The sequence below is a fragment of the Sinocyclocheilus rhinocerous genome, unplaced genomic scaffold (assembly GCF_001515625.1).
Source record: "Sinocyclocheilus rhinocerous isolate Xijiao unplaced genomic scaffold, SAMN03320098_v1.1 scaffold22, whole genome shotgun sequence".
Taxonomy (NCBI): domain Eukaryota; kingdom Metazoa; phylum Chordata; class Actinopteri; order Cypriniformes; family Cyprinidae; genus Sinocyclocheilus; species Sinocyclocheilus rhinocerous.
Window position 1 is genome coordinate 139878 of NW_015642832.1, and position 24282 is coordinate 164159.

A 24282-nucleotide genomic window follows, 5' to 3' on the forward strand; every position below is an offset into this window, starting at 1 on the left:
ATTTTTTTCTATGGCATTGTTAGATTCCAGTGTTTCCTGTCATAGCTATGCAAAGATTTGATTTCAAAAACAGTATCATAGCTATTAAACTATTTCTTGTTATGATTTTAAATATGTATTTAACCACAGAATGATTTTAAAGTAAGTCTGATTTTGTGGTGGCTGTGCTTCAAAGGGGACATCGGATGCCCATTTTCCACAAGTTGATATGATTCTTTAGGGTATTCTTGAAATGGTCTCAGTGGTCGTGTAAAACAACACCCTTTTTACCCTTTTGTCAAAAACATCACTGTTCACAGCGACCCGTTTCGGTGCATATCTCTTTACATGCTAATGACCTCTCTTCTGTGGAAGAGCAAACGCGATTCGCAAATAATCATAAAAAAAAAGAAAAAGTGTGTTAGCACCGATAGCCTTGTGGGCAGCGTGCCGACATACAGTACCACTGCGCTTCGGGTGTCCCGTGTTTGAATCTCTAGGACCTTTCCCGATTCCGCCCACCCCCTCTTTCTCTTCCACTTCGCTTCCTGTCATGTCTGATCTGTCCTATCACAATAAAGGCAAAAATGCCCAAAATAAATAAAATAAAAAGTGTGAGACTTGCTTCTTCTGGAGGTGCAGCTGGATCATGAACAATGGGTACTGATCCATCCTTGAGTTTTAACTTTTTAACAAAACCTGCCTTGAATTGTCCCTCATTCAGAAAGCAGTCTGGAGTAAAATGATTTGCGCAGCCAGACATAAACAAATTTAGTGAAAGTGAAGTGACGTGTGGCCAAGTATGGTGACCCATACTCGGAATTTGTGATCTGCATTTAACCCATCCAAGTGCACACTCACAGCAGTGAACACACACACTGTAAACACACACCAACAAAGTTGGGGGATTGGTTCCTTGCTCAAGGGTCTCACCTCAGCCATGGTATTGAAGGTTCACTCCAAAATCAAAATGGCTTGATAATTGAGACTATTTAGGTTTTTGGGGGATTAAAAAAAAGGAGTGATTTTTTATCATTGTAGGGTGATTGTGTCCACACACTGCTAAGACACATTTACAGTGCCGTGAAAAGGTTTTTGCCCCCTTCCTGTTTTTTTTTTATTTTTTGCATATTTGTCACACTTAAAAGATTCAGATCATCAAACCAATTTTAATATTACACAAGGATAATGCAAGTAAATACAAAATGCAGTTTTTAAATGATAATTTCATAGAAAACATTAACTAGAAAAGTAATCACAAAGTAATCAAATGTAATCAGTTACATTACTTTAATAAAGGAATTGTAATCTGTAACCTACTACATTTCCAAAGTAACCTTTCCAACACTGAAGCTGCGCGCGCGCGCTGCCATGCACTTCTTCCACCGCGGCCGCGCAGAGGAAATAATGTGCCACGCACACGCATAAATGAGTTGTGAAAGCCATTGGCGAAAGCGAATGAATTGCAATGCTTGGGTAAACCGCTATAGAGTTGATACCGCTATAGAGTTAGAACCGGTGAATGCGGTTTACAGGTTTCATAGAAAGAGAATGATGTGCGCCAAATGAGTCACTGTAGAAACCGAATATTTTAATGGTTGCGGACGAAATAGCTCAAATCGAGAGCCAACCCAAAAGCAAACGCAATGACATGTGAAATAAGCGTCATAATGTATTAAATAAGAGTGGCTTGATTAAGTGCTAGAAATAGGATGATGGGCACAGAACGGTAACAAAACTCAGAGACATTTATAGTCACACACAGGTGTATTGTGCAAACTGTACTTCATAGGCAGTGTTGGGGGTAACGCATTACAAGTAACGCGAGTTACGTAATCAGATTACTTTTTTTCAAGTAACTAGTAAAGTAACGCATTACTTTTTAATTTACAAGAAGATATCTGAGTTACTTTTTCAAATAAAAAAAGTTAAAAAGAACAACATTTATTCAAAATAGAAATATTTTCTAAAAATATGTCTTTACTATCACTTTTTATCCATTTAGCACATTCTTGCTGAATAAAAGTATTAATTTCTTTAAAAAAAAAAGAAAAAAATAACTGACCACAAACTTTTGAATAGTAGTGTATATTGTAACACAAAATTTGTATTTTGAATAAAGTTCTTTTTAACTGTTTATTTATCAAAGAATCCTGAAAAAATATCACAGGTCCCCCCAAAAATATTAAGCAGCTCAACTGTTTCCAACATTGATTATAAATCAGCATATTAGAATGATTTGTGAAGGATCATGTGACACTGAAGACTGGAGTAATGATGCTGAAAATTGCTTTACTTCATAGGAATAAATTATATTTTAAAGTATATTAAAATAGAAAACTTTTATTTTAAATTGCAATAATATTTCACAATTTAATAAACATTATTGATCCCAAACTTTTGAATGGCAGTGTATTATACTGTAAAAAAAAAAAAAAAAAAAGTACATCATTTAGTCACGGGTCAAATTAAATACAAATGGCACATTAAAGTTAAAAGTGACACACTTTTTTTGTGTGCGCGCTGTACATGTCTGGTATAAAGAATGTTCCTCAGGTGGCTGAAATTTCCCAATAGAGAAAAGTTTTGCTCAGCAAGAAAAAAAATTTGAGGGAACACTGCTCTTAAGTGAACTCCCACACCCATTAAGCACTGCGAATGAAGTAATCCAATCTCCCTAATGTCTCAAATAACTTATATTTGTATAAATGTGACTTTTTTCAATAAATTTTATACTCGTAATGCATGTCTGTAAATCAAAATTTTTACATTTTAGTGTTTTATATTTTATTTTTACAGGTGCATCTCAATAAATTAGAATGTCGTGGAAAAGTTCATTTATTTCGATCATAAAAAAAACTGTACATTAAAAAACATACAAAAATGTTACATTATTATTCACAGTGCTTCATGAACTGCATTATTCATTGTTGCATTCTACTGTGCATGGCTTTCTTGACACCGACTTCAGAAAAAAATTAGTTTTGCACATCCCAACTCATTGTATTTTGCGTTACTTGTGTGCATTTCTTTAACAGGACTCCAGCAGTCATCCTCTGTGCCGATGCAATCCTTTCTCTCCACCTTTGACGAGTGTACATTACTCTGATTCAGGATCCAACCGATAGCCTTTAATCTTCTGAACACTCTCTTTTGATGTCAGGTTTATTCAGTGTAGGTTTAGGCAGCGTCATGAGAGCGGTGCACAAGCTTAGAGCCGAGAGTCTCAAGTGACCTCTGAGCTGTCTCAAATGAATTGAAAAATGCTCCAAATGAGAAACCGGGTGCTGTTTTTTTGGGGGGGGGCATCTGTCAGACTTAAGCAGCAGGCCTTGGTGGCACTTTGCGCCATTTGTGTGTGTGTGTGTGTGTGTGTATGTCATCGTACCGTGGCGGCGGAGGATGAAAGGGGAGCACTAGTCAGGTGGGGTTGCTCCAGAAATCTCCTGGCACCTGTCGCCTGGGAATCTTTCGGAGTGCTTTGATGATGTCATTAACATTCCACCAGCAACGCTCTCCAAAACATAAAGTGGCGGAGAAATAAATAAATAAACAATTTGCAAATTCCAGAGCGCACAGCTCAGTGTGCTAAAGTAACAGAGCGCTTTAGAGGTACAAATGAAATCACTCTAGAGCTTTTTGGGATTGACTGGGAGTTGCCTTCCAGATGGATGACAGCTCTCATTTCTGGAATGGCCTCTGCTTTCATTGTGAACCTCGACTTAAGAGTCTTGTGATGTGGCAGCTGTGAAAGAGAGAGCAGGAGAGTGGTCTGGCCTGCTTCAGAGAAGTCTCCTGATACCTTAAACACACGCCTCTCCTTCCTGTGGAGGGAATAACAGAGACTGGACTGACACACGTGTTCAGGGAGGACTGGAAAGGGAATCGTAAGCCAGATAAGGAATTCCTCCCTAAGGCTGTACTTACTTGAACTCACTGCGAGAAGCTCATATCTGAATTCTTCAAATTATTGGATGAAATCGAGATTTGGGTTTGTTGGTTCATAGTAACAAAGATGTGTTTCCCTTATTGCTCTGTTTCTTGCTCTCCCTCTGGCCCATTGTGCTGAATGTGTGCTACAGTGCTGTTTTAAAGTGATATTTCATGTCAGAGTTTCCAGTCGAGTGAACCGGCTTAGCACAGCATTGCAAAAATCATTTTCTTCATCAGTATTTTTTCTTTGTTTTAAAGTTACTTTTACTTGAGAAACAAAATTATTTGAGATAATAACACTTCTTTTTCTGTATATACACTACCCTTCAGAAGTTTGAGGGTTGGTAAGATTTTTAATATTTTTTTAAAGAAGTCTAATGTTCACCAAGGCTGCAATTATTTGATCAAAAACTACAAATGTGTTTAAAAAATACAAAGTAAAAACAGTAATATTGTGGAATATTTCTAATCATTATAATTGTTAAATACAGTAACGAGATACATACACTCTAAAAAATGCTGGGTTGTTTCAACCCAACTTTGGGTCAAATATGGACTAACCCAACTTTTGGGTTAAAAATTTAATATAAAAATTTAACCTAACAGTTGGGTTAGTCCATATTTGACCCAAAGTTGGGTTGAAACAACCCAGCATTTTTTAGAGTGTAGATACAATTTTTTCAAAATACTTTGATAAACAAAAAGTTCAAATAACAGCATTTATTTGGAATAAAAATCTGTTGTAAGACTGTAAATGTCTTTGCTGTCACTTTTAATCACTTTTAATGCATCCAATACATTAATACATTAATACATTAAAAAAAACTTACTGACCCCAAACAGTATTGTAAATCTGAATTAAGTTTAGTTTTCTTATGCCATTTACTAATAATATTTTTTCTTGGATTAAAGGAATATTTCACCCAAAAATGTTTTTATTTATTGATTTTTTTTGTGTGCGTAAACTGTATGGACTGTTGTAGATATGTAAAATTAAATTAAATTAAATTAAAAATTTCAACTCAACGTAATATATATTCAGAAAAAAACATAGTAAATATTGCACATGGTGCTAATCAATAAAAATGGCAAGTGACAATACATTTTGTGAGTCATGATTTTTATTTCTGTGGCATTGCTACAGATAAACTGGTCACACTTTGTTTTAAGATCCAATTTTCGCTATTAACAAACCATCAACTATGAATTTTGCCTCAGTAAACTCCTAAATGGCTGCCTATTAAATAGTTAGTAAGGTATTTGTTAAGTTTAGTTATTGGGTAGGATTAGGGATGTAGAATAAGGTCATATACAATATGTACTTTATACGTCTTAAAGGGGTCCTATTATGCTCTTTTACAAAGTCTTGATTTTGTTTTGGGGGTGTACTAGAACAGGCTCTCATACTACAGCAAATGTGTTAATAATATGCATGCTAATAAGCAACTAGTGATGGTGAGAATTGGTCCCTATACTAAAACATTACCAATTACCCTGTCCATACCGAATACTCACTGGACTGAAGTACCGCTCCTCATGTATCATGACTGAAGAGAGTCTGGGAATTTAGAAACATAACAAATCCCTCAAGTTCCATAAGGAAAATCGCTCAAAGTAAACTGTCTGCTGAAGCATCACCAAAGTCTTGAATCTACAAGGTACAGGATGTGTTTATAGTTTTGCGCTCTTTAGCCACAACATATCACGTGTGTGAGAAAGCATTGCAAAAAAACATTTTTTTGTTTTCATTATGGACAGAAAAACTGAAATTGCTTGTTGCTGAAAGCTTATTGCATTGTGGCGTTATGCAAAATTTGTGTAAGTTTCTACGGGAAAACAAGACTTAAAAATGACTTTATGATTTCCAGTCAGGAGTGTTATTGAACTTAAAGGCAGAGTAAGTGATTTCTGGTAGCCAATGTTGATATTTGAAATCACCAAAACAAACACGCCCCTACCCCAAAAAGGTCTTGCCCCTATTTTGATAGCTCCGCCCCACATATACGTACGCAACCCAGGCAACGATTAGTTCTGTGAAACAAAGCAAAACCAATGTTACACCGTGTCTACGGACGTGAGCGGCGCGGCGCAACAAACCCCCGACAGAAAACTGCTGCCGGGTTCTATTTATGACGTGCTGACACAAATTTCAAATGGTTTTCAACGGTCGTTTGATTGCGTCCAGTGTAGGCAGACTTTAACTGTTGTAGACACGGTGTTACTCACCTATTGAGAAGAAACAAAGCAACCTCGGCGTCCGATCGCAGGCCTCCGCTCCTTGAGTTCTCTCCAGTGCTGGAAAGCTGATCCGATATTTACACGGGTCCTACTTCTTGCCTTATCATTCCGCAGACGTTTTCCTCTTTTGTTTTTTATCCGCCATCTCTATCTTTCTGTCGCTCGGCTCGCTAATGTCCGTCCCATGCACTGAAAGCTCTCTCCTCCAAATTACGAGTAGACACGCCCTTACTGCTGATTGGCCTCAAGTTTGTTTTGCTATTCGGCCCGAATCAGTTTTCTAAAGTGTTTTTGAAAAATCACATACCCTGCCTTTAAAGCCAAAAACACACAAAAGTTAGATATACTATGAAGCCATTGGGAAGCCAGTGAAAGCATTGAAGCCCAATTTCCTTCTTAATACCTTGAAATATGACCAACTTTAGTCGCATTTAATTTTGGGTTTTGCTGGGCTTTTGATTTAATGGATCTGATTGAAGGAAATGTGAAGGCTTAACCTTGTTTTAACTGCGTAAATGCAAGTGTGAGGTGTGAGTATCAGTTTTTCCTTGAGTTTAAGAAAGAGAAAGGGAAAAGACAATGAATTCTTGGCAGCTGATGATGTGGCGAAGAGCCTGTAACATGAGATCATGGCGTGATTGATAGGCCCATTGATAGAAAAGGTTTCCAGTGAGAGCTGACGCTGAAAAGTTTTGAAAAAGGAAGCTTTTCATTTTTAAATAAGTTATTAGCTATTTGGCTAGATGTCCTAATTCTCTTAAGGAAGCAATGCTGGAATTGAAAGTACTGATTTTTGAGACTCAACCACTTTGGTTTGTCCAGACCTCTGACAGGAAAAAATGTGTGCGTGTGTGTGTGAGGTCTGGCTTGATTCATATACAGCATGTGTGTGCACATGTGTGTAAATACTTTCCAGTACTTAGCATCCACCGTCATTGCTTCATCTCATCAACATTCCTACTAAACTCTTTGCCATAATTGGGGAATTCTGGCTCTCTTTTTTTCATCATCTGTCATTCTTTAATAGCTCCAAAACCAAAAATCTGTGAAGTCGTCCAGAGCTTTTCCTCCTCTCTGAGAGCTGCTCATATTCTCTGTCAGTTGTTTAGAGAGGAGAAGAGACGTCTGTATGAAATACAGGCCAGCCATTGGACAGGCTGTGGAAAAGCAGTAGGTTTGGCTCGGGGAACGTGGTTGTCTTTGCCCGGCTCAGAAGATAAATGATCAGAAGGAACATGTAAGGCTGTCTCTCTCTCTGTGGAATTGCTATTCCACTTCACTGTGTGTCTGATCACGCACACTCAGGTTTCTGCTTTTAATTCACGATTCAATAATCCTTGAGTAATCTGACCTGAATCATTGGACTGGCGCAATTTGCCACATGGGTAACACAGACTAAAATTCACATTCACAACAGATGCAAGGTGACAGCATTTATTTATTTTGAATAAAGGAATAGTTCGCTTCAAAATAAAAATTCTGTCATTCAAAACCTGTATGACTTTCTTTCTTCTAAAAGGAAAGAAAAGTAAAAGATGATAGGTTTTTCATTTTTGGGAGAACTGTAGACATTGTTATTCTTTATCAGATAATATTAATGATTTTTTACGTTTTTTAAAGATTTTAATTGATCGTTGTTGTATATACAGGGGTTGGACAAAATAATGTGAACACCCATTATTATAGGGGTAAATATAATTTGTGTAGGAAAAAACAAACATTGCAATTATCTTTTATTATTTTGTTGTCTGTACTCACTAAGTTTTATATCAGTAGTATAAGTTGTGCTCGGCAGTGTTTAGTACAAGCAGCCTGTGAAATGGGTGGAAATCATGGAACAGGAGTGTCTGTAACCCTAACAGCCCAATTGTTTAGTGTTTTAAGACAGTCTTTATGACTATGATTGTGTCCACACAAAGCATGGCAAGACTTCATCAGCAAAGAAGAATGTGGGTAAAAAAAAAACTCAAGTGAATGATAGGGACCATTAAACACTAAGAAGGACTGTGTCCAGACAACACAGAACTACTACTGCAAAGTGACAGCAAATCAATATTCAATATTCACCTTGAAGCCCCTGTTTCCACAAAAACTGACCATAGAGAACTTTACAAAGCCAACATCCATGAAAGAGCTGCAATTGTTAAATCTTTTAAATCAAAGACACCAGTGTTAAAATGAAAGAAGAAAAAAAATGGTGTCATGATTATAAAACCAGGACAGTTGGAGCACCAAGATGAACTTCAACATCTGGCCATTTCAATCATCTGAATGTGACCCCTTTAAGATATTAGAACTTAAAAAGATAAAGGAGACAGATCACAGGCAGGCACAATCGGCTGTGTTGTCCCAACAAAAACACACATGAGGAAGCTCATCATCATAAGTCTCACTGATCTTGAGTCTTCAGTTGCATAACCACACTCAAATACCTCATATGTGCCTTGGCTTTGCCTAAAACGAAATTAATGAAAACACTGCAAATGTTCTGTGTGAATGAAAACACGAGTCACTGCTTTGTACGGCAGATCTCTTTACAGTTCTTAGTGAAGCAAATCTTGTTTAAAAACAAGGTTAATATCCCATTTTCTTATAACCAGGTCCTGTTTGGAAACCATCCAAATCCGATCTTGATTGAAACCTAAACCTTAGCTGCTCTTCTTTCTCCCAAGGCTAGTATTGAATAACAGTCATCAGGAACTATGGAAAAACGTCTCGGTTACGTATGACGGTTACGTCACGTCGGATGACCGACGAATTGGGATCTCGCTTAGAGAGACCAATCTACTTCGAGTGTAAACTAAACGAGCCAATGCACATTGGCATGCGATTATTGCATCCAGCTGCCGCTGATCACAGCGTGAGTATAAGTAGGCAGCAGATGCAGCGCATATTCAGGTTTTCGCTGAGGAGCCGAGCCGGTGACCCGGCCGCTCAGCGGTGGTACAGGAGCTGTGGCGACGGGACGTGATGTCTCCGTTCCCTCCTTCAGGGAACGAGGGTTACCATACGTAACCGAGACGTTCCCTTTCAGTCGGTCACTCTCGACGTCATGTCGGATGACCGACGAATTGGGATCTACCAAAAGGCTACAGATACTGCCCCTTCCAGTGTCCTGTGAAAGCCACCTGCGCCCCTACTTTTTGGCATAGGCCAGGGCTTGCACAAGAGGACCAGAGTCCGGTCCCAAGAGGGTATAGAGGGGGGGCGTGGATGATTTAGCCTTCTCGCCCCCTTAAGGAACCTGATGACCAGGTCATAGGTGCCGTCCATGACTGCTCGGCTAGAGGTACTTGGATGCTGCTATCAGACAAGGACAAACACAATTCTTTTGTGATTTGTATTTCCCTTTAATGCATCCATTTTCAGAATACTTGACCTTTAAATGGCTGTCATTTGAAAAAACTTTTTGTCTGCGTATTGTTGAAATTACACCATCTAACAGCAGGGGCTAATAGTGTGTTCAAGTTCACCTGGGAATTTCATATTTACAAGTTGGTAAGTCGTAATTATGACATTTGGTACATTCAAGTCTTTTTGGTGGGAGCAAGATGCCAATCTAACCTTTCTACCAAACTTTTTTTTTTAACTCTACTTTTAAAATAATAAATAAGGAATATGCATCAGGAGTGTTTTTTTGCCGTAATTGTACTAAACTGTCGTATTTTGAACATGCAACTTAGCTATTTTTATTGTGAATGAAAAAAGAATAATTAATTTCAACAAATTTAACAAGGAGATGCTGCACTTATTGCGTCCCCTGTTTTTTCTCACTGACACATCACCACAGTGGCGTTCATGTGCGTTCAACTCGTAAATATGATCTTTCCGACATGATTTGGAAAAAGCATAACTGCTGAAGCTAAAGTGTCAAATTTTGCTGAGACAGTTTTTTTTAAAGGAGTAGTTCAACTATCAGGGATAGTTAATTATGGCTATTCCCTATAATGAGCTGTTCCATAATATCTTGTTCATTTGTCATAGTCCACACTCTGACAATATCCCTTTGACGGATTGGACAGGACAGGACAGGACAGTATGTTAAGTGTAGCAATCTGTCCGTCGTCATTAGTGTCACTGTACTCAACCACCCACATCCTTTTCTTTCATCCGATGTAACTCTTTTTTACACTAAATAAACAGCTTCCTAATAGCCTCATGTGTTATGTCAGAGTCTGGCCTCTCATGGGCCTCATGTTGGAGAAGCACTGCACTGCACTTCCTCCCTGTCTCTTGGGCTCAGCTCTGACTGTAATACTTCGTCTTTCTTTCTCTCTGTTTGTCTTTCCCTGTGTGTGAGTTCTCTGTCTTACACACATCGCTGTTAGTAAGAATGTTAGTTGAATGTTAGTGACTATTCCAAGAGCAAGGCAATTTTTTAGTAGAATATTAGTGACTATTCCAAGACAAAGGCGATTATTAGAAATGTTATGCCTTTTAAGATCCTTTCTTTGTATCACTGAATGCTAATGCAATGTTGTCGGAATCCTTATAAATCAATGCATTGCGAATGCATTATGACAAAGTAAAAAGATAAATCCAAGATGGCCGACGAGGTGAGAGAAATGACTAATGTAAATAAACATTCATTCGATATCTGACAGTTTGACAGTTCTTAATTCAACAGCAGTATCGCTCTTGTGATTAATGAACAGACACGAGTTGTTCAGAACAAACCTCCTTGATTACATGACGATGACATGTTAAGGGGCGTGTCGAGGGGAAATTTCAAAACCTGGTGTTTCTGAAGGGTAGAAAATAATAATTCATATTTTAAACTGGAGTTAGTTTAGCGTTCTGAATTTTTCAGTATGTTTTTAGTGTAGCAAAACTTATATGTGTAATATAAGTTTTATATTACACAGAGTTATGTGCCCTCTAGAAGCTTGCGTTCTGCAAGTGAACGGCGTATTATTGTAATATCAAGAACCTTTGATTCTCCATTTCATGACCCCTTTACACATTCACTTTTAAATGGTGCAAAAAATGTACTTGCAGACAATATAATATTAATGAAATAAAGGGCGTCGGCACCAATAGCCTCGCCATTGCACTATGGGCATCCCAAGGTAAATTTCCGGCTAGAGGACCTTTCCTGATCCCGCTTTCTCTCTCCCACATTGCTTCCTTTCTCATCTACTCTGTCCTATAAAAATAAAGGCTAAAAAATAAAAAATAAAAGGCAAAAAAAAGTGTACTTAAAAGAGAATACACTTTAATGACTATATTTCTTAACACACTTAAAGGGATACTCCACCCCAAAATGAAAATGTTGTCATTAATCACTTACTCCCATGTCGTTCCAAACCCCTAAAAGCTTCGTTCGTCTTCGGAACACAATTTAAGATATTTTGGATGAAAACCGGGAGGCTTGTGACTGTCCGATTGACTGCCAAGTAAATTACACTGTCAAGGTCCAGAAAAGTATGAAAGAACGTATTTTAGTAAATAAAATAAATTATTTTTGTTTGTAAATATACTGCCATTAAAACATGTTAATTTTAAAACTCAGGAAAAATGTAAAAAAATATTCTGACGACTTCTTTCACAGCTTAAAAGACATCTCATAATAATTCAATACAGCTTTACTGTAGTTACAATATTTTATTAAATGCTCTGATTGTCATATTTCATAAAGTCCAGAAACTTTCCTGAAGCTCATTTCAGTCTTGTGAGGAATCAATTATATCCATGCTTCATACAGCATTTAAACATTTCACATATTCATCATGAAATAAAATCTGATCTTGATTGAGTTGATTTTTTTCAGTTTTTTTTTCTTTGGAGAATAACCACTGAACGCAAGCAGCGTACGCTATTCTGTGTCAGCCGCAACACAAGGATACATTTTCTACGTGTGTTTACGCTTTGATTTGAACGAAAACACCGCATCAGTGCAGCGCGTCTGACAGAAGAGCGTACGCTGCTTGCGTTCAGTGGTTATTCTCCAAAATGGCGCTACGGTGATGCGGAGAGACACAGAGGAGACGAATTGTTGAATAAAGTCATTATTTTTGTTTTCTTCGCGTACAAAAAGTATTCTCGTCGCTTCATAATGTTACGGTTGAACCACTGATGGCAGATGGACTATTCTGACGATGTCTTTCATACTTTCTGGACCTTGACAGTGTAATTTACTTGGCAGTCAATCGGACAATCACAAGCCTCCCGGTTTTCATCCAAAATATCTTAAATTGTGTTCCGAAGACGAACGAAGCTTTTACGGGTTTGGAACGACATGGGGGTAAGTGATTAATGACAACATTTTCATTTTGGGGTGGAGTATCCCTTTAAGTACAATTTAAAAAATTGCACTTTGTAATAATGTCAAATTAAAAGTTTTATTTTGAAGTACATTTTAAATCATTTTTTGTCATGCTTTAAAAAAGTTCACTTAAAACTTAACATAAAGCATCTGTAAAGTACTTGATTATAATTTTAACTGTAGTGTGTTATTCAATATTACATTTAATGTAATTTTAGGTATACTACATTACAACTTTAATTGTAAAGTGTAATTACAAATAAGTCTAAGTGTAATTTAGTTTACCATAAATGTTTGTTAGTATATTTGACAGTACACTATAACCATATTTCAAAAATATCCGAAGTAATTTTACATGTAAATAAATTTACATGTAAGAGGTATTTAAGTCTTAATTATCTACAAAAAAAAAATCAGTCTTAAGCGTTTTGCCTCTAATATAAATTTAATTGCCAGTTGGAATTAGCATGCAATTACGTGTCCATTTCCATAATAAGTACTCTTTTTTTTTAAGTATGCTAAAATATGCATCTTTTACACAAGTTGTATGGCGCAAGGCAGCTTGATAAGTTCGGAGTAGAGCTTTTGTCTTATATGTCATGATGTTGAAGCATTTTTTTCCCCCACACTGTGATACTTCAGTTCAAATGGGAACTTCTAAATTGACACTGATTGTATTTTCTCCTAGGTGTGGATTGGGTGTAAATGAAAAATATTTCTCATTCTTTGAAGTGGAGACAGTAATTTGCTAGGCGGCGGGACATTGAAAAAATATCTTGCATCTTGGCTATCAATTCCTGTTAAATTTGACAACAAGAAAAGTAATGTTAGAACCAAACTGGCCACCTGGAGCCAAGAAAACTTGAAGCGGTAGTGGCAATTGAATAGATACAGTTCTCATTGTTTTGTAGCTGTCAGAATCAAACAAATATCAGCTTTATGAGCAATCACACACATATAGTGTGACCACAGAGGGTTGTGGATTTCTTATTAGACGGGGAGGTTGGCCGGTTTCCACACATTCAAGCGCACACAAACACAGATAATGCATCTGAATCTGCTCATGAACTCTCCCTTGGATATTTTGGCAGATAGTGACACTTCAGATCAGCTGAAGTCTGCCTAACCACAATCTCGCTGATATGGAGGTCTTGGATGAAGTTGGATGGCACAGCTGACTCGGCTTGTTCTGTTGGAGGTTTTGTGCTGTGTTTCTGTGCTTCGAATGTGACAAAACAGAACATTTTAATATAGATTGTTCATACGAGGCTATTAGAGCCTAACTGTGTGTGCTTGAAAGGGCCAAAAGACAGGCATTAGCCATAGTTTTTCCATGAGGAAAGAGGGGCTTTGATTTTGATGATGGGTTCCATTTCAGATTATGGGATCTGGAGATGTCCCAAAGGACTCCAAATGGAAAGAATTAGTCGGTTGAAATGCAGGCGTGTTCGATTGTCCAGTAAAACCCCAGTTGACTAGTTTTTCCAAGTAGTCACTCAGCCTCAGTTCCTTGCATAAATCATGAAAATGTGTTTTCGGTAAAATGTCATTGAAAACAATGTTTTGTTCCCAGTCTCTGAACAGGAATCCGAGTTATTCTGTACTTCAAAAGTGCTCAGGTTTCACTTTAACACACTTTAAAAGGAACGACCTAATCTGACCGACGTGAATGACTGTATTTTTTTAGGTTAGTGTAAATTATACCACAGTCACAGGCTGTCATTCAGCAGCTTATCAAAATGTTACTTTAAAAATGATCTTGTCAGTACTGTTCAGTGTTTGAAAAGATCTGCCTTTGTAGGGCAGTGTTTCAGTCTTGATCATTTAATTTTATCACAAAAATTACAAACTATTTTAATGTTTGATGTTATTCAAGTGAGTGGACAAACATCCCAGACAGATTTAAAAATATTTTAGATAGAAATGTTTGAGGTTTGACTGATATTCCAGTATGCTTTACTAAAGCAATTTGATTTACAATATAAACTAATATTTGAACTTTTTTTTCTTTTACCACAACTTGAAAACCTGAAATATGTAGAAATTACATTTTAAGGAATAAATTATATTATTTATATGTAAATAATATTATTGAACAATAATCCTGTTTTTCTTCTTTTAAAAGCATTTAAAAAATGGCCAACCCCAAACATTTGAACAGTTGTGTGTGTGTGTGTGTGTGTGTGTGTGTACTTGGTATTACCTATGATATGGGGACCAAATTTCCCCATAAGTATAGTAATACAAGTAAACTTTGTCCTTGTGGAGACATTTTTTATCCCCATAAAGAAAACAGCTTATAAATCATACAGAATGAAGTTTTTTGAAAATCTAAAACTGCAGAAAGTTTATGAGCAATTTTTGTGTGAGGTTAGGGTAAGGGGATAGACAGTACAGTTTGTACAGTATAAAAACCATCCTACGCCTATGTCCTCATAAAACTTGAAGACCAATATGTGTGTGTGTGTGTGTGTGTGTGTGTGTGTCCTTAATCTTAATATCCGGTGCAATTTTGCTTCTCAAGTAAACTGATACTGTTTTAAAGATTTTTTACTGGTAAACAGCAAAAATACTTACTTTGCAGAGTGTATAGCGTAAGAAGCCTGTTACATCATGCAGAGGTGCATTATCCTATTAATCACTCACTTTTTCCCAGATGTAGGATGTCTGGTAGACCCATTCAGGTCATTAAGAAAGGAAAAGCATATTTGATCTCTGGTGACACTGTCATTTTCGTTTGCAATAGAGATGACACAGAGTGGATTTTGGGAGAGGACAAAAGTAAACGTTAGTCTGTTTTGTTTTTACATCAGCACTTTCAGTCCGTGTTGTCCACGTGTGACGGCAGCCCTTCATGCAGTGGTGTCGATTTATGCAGCGCGCGGGCATTTCCTTCCTAATGAACCCTCGGGGGAAGCAGGAGGGAGCGAGGGAGGTGGCGGGATCGCTCGCTGTGTAATATTTCCTGGGAGACCAAGCTAAACGACTAGCTCAGCGGCCTGCGCTCTGCCGAGCTTCAATTTTGTGATGACTGAGGGGGCTCCGGCGTGACTTTAACGGCCCTGTTTGAAGTTCACATTTGATATTCCACCACATCAGAGAAGAGGTCTAACCTTGCCATCGATTGGCGCTCTCGTTCCGGCTGTCTAATTTGCTATGGAAGCAAAGAGAAAAGACCCTGCGTTCTGGCAGATAAAAACCAATAAGTCATAGGGACTGCGATGTGTCCTACAATCGATTAGCCCCGTGTGTCTAAAGCCTTGTAGACTCTCTCTCTGTCGCTCTCATTCCGTTCACAGCGCCCCTGGCAGTGGACATGGACCGTCACTCAAAGCCAACGAATCTCAACAAGACACGGCGAGAACGGAACATGAGCTGTCAAATGTATCTGTCAGTGAGTTTGTTCACTCTGGCAGAGAGATTCGTATTGATCTTCGCTCGTGGTTTGGATTTCCCTCTTTGCCCTCGTAGACTATTTTCTCACCGTCATCTTTAAACTGTATAAACAAGACGATCTCATGTTTACTCCCTAAAAATGTTCGGAAACATTAGCGAGCGTTTGTTTATGCTTATGACAGGCAATGTCACGGAGTTTTAGAGATGGTTGGGCCCGAACACATGAGTTAGAAAGAGGATGGATCGATTCAGAGATCAGGTTGCCCGAGGGTTTCTTCCAAAGCTGATGAAAACATGATATAGCAGGCTTACAGAAATAGCCCTTATAGCTGATTCGCTTAATGGACTTGATGTGCAAGCTTTGTGCTGTACCTGCCTTTGAAAAACCTAATCTCTACTTCTCTTTCTCTCTTTTGGACCTGTCAGGCGGGGATGATCCGTGCAGGTCAAGAGGAGATTTTTATCGAGCCACTGGAGAGAGGAGGTGACATGACAGGAGAGGAGGAAGGAGGACCCGGGCGTCATCACATCGTCTACCGCTCCTCTGACATCAAGAAGCCGGTTGTCAATCAACCCACTGACTTTCACCCCAGAGGTCAGATCACCTTTTTGACATCAGCTCGTCATGGAGTGCTGACGCGAGTCCTGAACATGTATACTGATGACTAGGGAGAGATGCTGAGGTTCAGTTTCTTGTCACTGAATCAACACACATTTCTAGACTGCTCAGTGCTGGTTTATGCAGGTTTGGTGCTGGTCTGGTATGGTCTTTCTAAGCCAAAGGCTTAATGGTTAAGTTAGCATCACTCAGCAGTAAGGATGTGTATGCTTGCCAGGTCGGGCGAGTAGTTCAGATTTGCTTCAAATTTCAAATTAGATTTGCTTGCTTCTACACTTTCCCTGTGGGAAAATTTATTTATTCAAATAAAAGGCAAAAGCACCAAAAATATATATATTAAAAAAAAAATAATAATAATAATTATTATTATTATTATTATAAACAAATTAATACATATAAAATCTAAATCAAATTATGAGTACACTGTGTATACTGAATTGTACAGAAAACTCTACAAATTATTATTATTATTATTATTATTAATGCATGCCAGAATATTATTGATTTTAATGTTTTAAAATAATTACTGATTTCATTAAAATAAAGTAAAATACTACAATAAAATAAAATATAAAATAAAATACAAACCATATTTATTTTGTACAAACCAGCTGACAGAAAATGACAATAATTTGCAACTAAATGTCTCAGAAAACCAAATGTTTAAATTTGAAAGACATAAAAATGTATGTGCACAGTCAAAAAAAAAAAAAAGATAAGTAAAGATATAGTTCTCTCCCACTGACCTGGAGGGACACCAGCATACCAGCATCTAAAACACAACATCCCTTACCAAAAAGAAGTATACTTCAAGTTTATTTTATTAAGTATACTTAAGTAAAGTTCAAGTATATTTTTAAGTATACGTTATGTAGCAAGTATACAAATATCAGTGTACTAGTAGTATACTTGTAAGTGTACTATTTCAATACTCCTTGGGACTAAATTGGCCCACTTTCTAGTATATAAAAGTATACTTTAAGTATACGTTAAGTATAACAGTAGTAAACTTTAAGTACACAACTAGTTTACAACAATATTTTTAGCTTGTACTGCAACTAGTTTTCTTTAAGTGAACTTTACATCATACTTTAAGTATACTACTATGTCCCTATTTAGGTATTAATTTGTATATATTTTGTTACATGAATATCTGAACATACAAAACATCAAAAGAACAGGGTCTCTGCTTGTAAACAAAAACATTTTATTCTAGTTTCATGCATTCTTTTTTTAAACACTTGAATGTGGGTAAGTTTCATAAATAATAATAATAAAAAGAAATAAACAACATTTTGAACAAAAAGCTGAAAAAAAGTCTATGAATTGGATTCCGAACGATAATCAAAATGTAGATAGAGTCGATCAACACCCCTAAGCTTGACAGTCATTATTACCTCTTCATTGGTCGACATTACATCAACTTTACACAGTTTTGATGCTGTTTTATGTCTGATGATCGTGTTAGAATACATGTGGAAGCATCTGTTGTTTCGGTTTCTTCTTCACTTGTGTTTTTATGAAATTCTGTACAGAAGATGTGTACTAGCGCCCCCTACAGTATAACAATGAAAACACGGATTCTAGGAACACAAGTATAGCTCAAATATATTTAGACTTTTTCTAAGTATAAGTCAAGTATACTTAAATGTCATCTTAAGTATATTTCTGAGAAGTACATAAAGCCCATTTCTGAGAAGTACATAAAATGTAGACTAAAAGTATATTTTCCTATTTTTTAGTTTAAAAGAAGTATGCTAATAGCACACTTGAATAAACTTTTTTTTCATAAGGGATGTGCTGGTGACCATGCTGGTATTTTTTTTTGGGGAGAGATGAAAAGGCTAAGATAAAGTATTTGGCATTATTATGTGTTAAAATGATGTGTGAACTCATAAAATTTTAAAGCACGTTCAATGTAACCTCTTAGCAAAAGTAGTCTTTGCAAATACTGCTTAGGCCATATCCAATCCATTTGAACTAGATTAAAAACATAGCTTCAGTGTCTATCAAAGCTAAAAGCCATGTCTTGTAGTGTTAAAGAAATAGTTTATTCAAAAATTCGGGTGAATAATGACAGAATGTTTTATTTTTTTGGTGAACTGTTCCTTACTAAATGAACCTGAAGCAGGATACGTAGATAAAGTGAGGAAAGTTCTCCAGGGCCGAGTCATTGCCCAGGCTGTTTATCCCCCTTCACCCCCCAGCTCTGCCTCTCTCAGCATCCCGTGTGAGACATGTGAGGAGAGGAGCAGCAGAGTGACTGGATAAAGTCATAAACGATTCACATGTCACTTTGAGTTTGAACGGTCGAGTTCAGCCGGGGGATATGGAGAGGCTTGACATGCGTCACAGTCCCTTCGCATTTTCATTTTTCTTCACAGCCTGGTTGTTTTAGAGGGCTTCATGAATTGCTTAACTGCAGTACTGTCAAACCCTATTTGACAGAAATACAAAAATGATTGCTGATCCTTTTAAAAGGACTTTAGGATTAGCACTGTAATCAATACCAGTGTTGGGCAATGCTACTTTTAAAAGTAAAAGCAATTTACTCTTACTTTACTTTTTAAGGTGATGTTGCAATCTTGCTTTATGCATCATAAAACGTAAAGGCCTGTTCACACCAAGAATGAAAACTATAACTATACTAACATTTACACCGGAAGTGTGCTCTGAAGTTATACTCTCGCATTGCGTATTTTTAAAGTCGGATGAATTTTTTGTTATCGACAGAAACAAAACTGTTCCCAATGATATTGTTTCTTTGTATCATTATTGTTATGGCTGTTGTGTGGTTATAATTACCATTATAGGTATCATTCTTGGTGTTAAACAGGCATAATTCTTTCTCTTTCTTTCTTTCTTTCTTTCTTTTTTTTTTTGGTACTAAATGTTAAGTTTCTTTTGCCTTACTTTTTCTCATTATTGGCTGAATATTTTTGAACCAAAGCTGCAGTTATTACATTTTTCTGCAAATATTGTTGCAGTACTTCTATTGTATATATATTTCAGAATATATTTTATTCCTGTGAGGGCCAAGCTGAATTTTCAGAAGCTATTACTAAACATTTCTTATTAATTTCAATGTTGAAAACCTTTGTGCTGCTTAATATTTTTTGTTAACCTTTTTTTTTTTACATTCTATATGAAGGGAAAGTTCAAAAGAACAGCATTTATTTGAACTAAACATCTTTTGTATCATTATGCATAAATGTCTCTCAACTTGACTTTGGGATTTTGAACAGTAGTGTACAGTACTTTGCTTGCAATAATGAAAATCTGTGTTTCCAAAATTTTATAAACACAAGATAAACGTACTTATACCATGATCTGTCTGAATACTCGCTGGCAGGCTGGCAGGTATGAATTAAAACCGTTTAATGCACAGGTAGTTCCAAGTCAGTTTAATCGCTGTTTATATAAATGTGCTGCTTTAATTGATGCACACAAATACACTCACACACGCACGCACACACACACAGAGAGAGAGAGAGAGAGAGGTCGGAGATTGCAGATTGCGCTGCATATACACAGAAACTTGTTGTCAGCACTGCCCTGTGACTTTTATTAATAAAATAGCCAAGATACTAGATTGCTACATTATATTCATCAGCAACAAGGTGGTAATTATCTCTCCATCTATAATTAATTCAAACAAATGCCATGATTCATTCAAATAAATGTGATCTTACTGCACTATTTCATCTCTGTGTCTGATTTGAAGCGGGCAAAATGCTAGCGCTAACGAGCCGTAACTGACAAAAATAACAGTCATGTTTACCCTTCCGGTCAAATATTGAACTGCAAACATCATTAACAGCTTTAACTTGTCGATGCTGGCAAATGACCATGGTATAAGCGGAATAATGCACTACTAGTTCCGCTTCGCGTCGGGTGGTTCTTGGCCTCCACATCGTGCATTAAAATTGTTTAATGCACAGTTAGCTGTGCATTATCCCTTACTTATACAAGAATTAAAACAGTAAGGAAAACATTAATCATAAACTGACTATGAAATTTTAGACCAAAATTGCCTCAAGGTAATTTTGCGCGACCAAGACAAAATAGGATGTGAGATTGTTGTCTTGACACACACTCTCTGGAACGACAATTCCCATTCAATTTAGACTATGTAGTGGTGTAAATATAGGAATTAAAGCATTATTTTTAAATTGTGGTTAAAATTAAGAGTAAACCAGAATATAAAAGTGAAATGTGTATGGTCAGTATAAAGACTGAGCTGCTTTTATAAGCATTTTCTCCTACATCTTCAGGCAATTGTTTCAACAGCAATTGGTGCTTTTCTTTTTTTCTTAGACATCAAATTAAAACCATAAATCAGTCATATCCCTTGTATGGTGTGTCTGTTTATCAGCAATATTCAGCTTTTACTTGAATGGAAAGGTTACACATGTGGCAGTAGGCTTGATGTTGTATTGCATTGTGGAAGTGCAGGTATGCCCAAGCCGGTACTAAAAATAACAGGACAATATATCTGTAAGTGAATCTCAATGTTTTTGAGCAAGCAGGTCTTTGGCGACATCAGCTGGAGTGCGTGTGTGCATATGAGAAGCTGCAGCTCTCAGTGAATTCCAGCAGAGACATGCTGGACTCAGACAGCCAGTGACTACGTGGCAAAGCTTGATGAGAGTTTAAGTTCTACTTGGCAGACATGAAGCGTACAACATTGAGAATTACGGCAAAAGTAGTGGGAGGAGAGAAGGGTGAGAGGGTTTTTCCTCAGAAAATGGCCTGCAAAATTAGGTTTCATAATCAAACATGCTGTAAAAACTCCTCTGCTCTGTTTATATACTTTCTTTGTAGTGTATTTGGTTTAGATAACTGCGTAAGAGAGTTGTTTTTTGAATTACCACGCACATGTATTGGCAAAAGTTGACCTTGACGTATACTTTGACCTTCTAGGTCTGTATTGACTCTATAATGATGAATGTCAGGACATGCTAACATACTACAAGGAATGCTAACAAGGGATTTTATTGAACTTTTTGGACATGTGTGCTTGTATATCAAAGATTTATATGACTTTGGATATTATAGGACATTCTGTTCACTTACACAATCATAAAAGGACTTCTTGTTACGGCAACCTGAGAGAGAGGACTAGCCTTCACAATACTGAATCATCAATACTTTGTGCTTTCTCTTCAAACATGGCTTTTGGCATTTTGTTCACTGGCTTTTGGCACTTTCAGGAACTCGAGCTGCGTTGAAACGCTTTGGGAACGCCTTCAGCGTGACCACGCTCTGAATCACGTGTGTAATCAGTCCAATGGATGGGCGAGACGTCACGGGTGGGGTGACGTAGCGACCAGGAAACTTAAAAGCTCATGTGGTGGATACAGCGGCAGCTTTCTGTCATTCAGCAAGCGCTCTGTGTGTGTCAGTACTCCGTGTTTGTCAGCCTTATTTACTATTGTTTGTCTACTATCAGTCACAAGCACAATGCCAAAGGCTAAGGACAAACACAAGGGCAAGAGCGGACAGCATTATAGGCTGTGTGTTCCTCCCTGCCCGCGCTACATTATGGATGGGGATACACACAGTCTGTGTGTTGTCTGCTTGGGAGCGAAGCATGCAGAGTCAGCTCTCAAGGGAGCTGACTGCCCGCATTGCGAGTGTTTGTCACTGTGTACGCTTTGCTCCCGGAAGGCTCTCTTTGAGGAGGGAGCCTTCAGCAGCATTCCTCGCGGTGCTGGCCCCGCTTCTGCCAAGGCAGAGCGGCGGGTTGCGCTCGTGGGGATTGCAAATGGATCTGGTGGAGGGAATGAAGACGGGCGAGTCCCTTTCTTCTTCCTCACCCACCAGATCCACTGCCCGCTCTCTGGGATCGGAAGCCTGTTCTGCGGTTTCTTCCACCTGGGGAGAGGGCTCGACGCTCCGACTGTCTTCCTCCGAGAAGGTTGACGTGGAGGGCATCGATGAGCACTCGACCCCTCAGTACTCCCAGTATGAGGAGCTATTGGAGGTAGTTACTCTTGCCGTGACCAAGTTGAACATCGATTGGCTGATCCGCCAAAGAGCAAATTAGATGAAAACGTTTTGTGTAGTAAGCCGCTACCTCCACGCCGGGGCCTTCCGTTCATCCCCGATCTCCACACTGAGGTGTCGAGATCGTGGGCTAGACTGTTTTCAGCCCGTATCTTCTGTCCCGCCTCCAGTCACTGTGCCAATGTGGTGGGACTGAATGATTACGGCTACAGGGCGATGCCTCGGGTTGAACAGACGCTTGCGAGCTATCTGTCTCCTGGCACGGCACCATCCCTGAAGGCTCCAGTACTGCCCTCCAAGCCGTTGTGGACCACCTCAGCGCTGATGGGCAAAGGGTACACGGCAGCAGGTCAGGCTGGTGCTTGCTTGCACACCATGGCGGTGTTACAAGCATACCAAGCCGACCTGCTGAAAGAGCTAGATGAGGGTGAGGAAGTAAAGTCTGACGATATCACCGAACTCAGACGGACTGCTGATTTGTCTCTCCGTGCCACCAAAGAGACCGCCCGCGCCATCGGCAGGTCTATGGCAGCATTGGTGGCGGCGGAGAGACACCTGTGGTTGACCCTATCTGATATGAAGGAGAAAGACAGGGTCTTCCTCATGGTCGCCCCGCTTGCGCCTTCCGGCCTGTTCGGCAACGCCGTCAACTCGGTCATCGACAGGTTTCAGGAGGCCCGTAAACAAGCGGCAACGTTTCAGCGGTTCCTCCCTCGAAGCTCTATAGCTCTTGTACCCGTGTGCCTGCTCCTCATACCAGGAGACCCAAAAACAGAGCGTTGCTCTAGGTCGGGTTTCTTCGAAGTCAAGGCCGGATCTGCAGACCGTCCTTCTGACTAAGAAGACCTCGGTCAAGAAGTCCTGACGCTACGGGCTCTGGACTTCTGAGGGAAGGCCCCTCTGGGGAAGAGCGGTGTACAACTCATCATACGGTGCCTGTCTCTCCTCAGTGCCCTAAGGAGATCAGTCTGTCAACCCTGCCACCCCCGGTGTTTCAGGGCACAGCTGTCTCCAGCGAGCGCGACTCTCAGTATCCGCCCGGAAATGTAGTGGTGCTGGGGGGCTCGCTACCTCCAAGGAGGTCTCTAGAGCAACTAGCCACTCTGATTACTCGAGAGACTGATTCCCTTAGTAGACTATTTGGCAGCGTCTGCCAAATGTGTCTCAATGGGTCCTGCACACTGTAGAGAGAGGCTACAGAATCCAGTTTGGTTCTCCACCGCCTCGTTTCTGCGGGGTTCTTCCCACTCTGGTGGGCCCCGAGCAGGCTCTGGTAATGGAACAGGAAGTAAACACTCTCTTGAGGAAGGAGGCCATCGAGGTGGTCCCTCCTCGCGACAGAGAGTCCAGATTCTACAGCTGGTACTTCATAGTTCTGAAGAAGGATGAGGGGGTGTCCGATTTTCACAAGGCAAAAGAAAAAATACTTACCAGTTATGAAAGTTTATGAACATCAGGTTTGGCTCCGCTGTGACTCCAGGGTATCCGCATACTGAACTATATCGACGATTGGTTGATATTAACTCAATCAGAGCAGATGGCAGTTCAACATCGAGGTGTTGTTCTCGCCCATATGAGATATCTAGGGTTAAGACTAAACGCCAAGAAAAGTGTGTAGTTTCTCCAGTACAGAGAACCACTTATCTGGGCGTTGTGTGGGATTTGACCACGATGCAGGCACGTCTGTCTCCTGCTCAGATCGAGTCGATCCTCATTGCAGTCGCAAAAGTGAATGAAGGCCGGTCACTCACTGTCAAGCAGTTTCAAAAACTGCTGGGTCTGATGGCAGGGTCCAATGTGATACCTTTTGGCCTGCTGTACATGAGACCCCTACAGTGGTGGC

The 24282-nt window shown here is 38.9% G+C and overlaps 1 protein-coding gene across 1 annotated transcript in view; it reads left to right on the plus strand.

Annotated features, from left to right (window-relative positions):
* adamts2a (ADAM metallopeptidase with thrombospondin type 1 motif, 2a) overlaps nt 1-24282 on the plus strand; it is a 91548-nt gene that overhangs the window by 21276 nt on the left and 45990 nt on the right. Inside the window, exon 3 of the mRNA XM_016574070.1 lies at nt 16238-16406. Within this exon, the coding sequence (XP_016429556.1) occupies nt 16238-16406 (169 nt within the window). The remainder of the gene's footprint in view (nt 1-16237; nt 16407-24282) is intronic.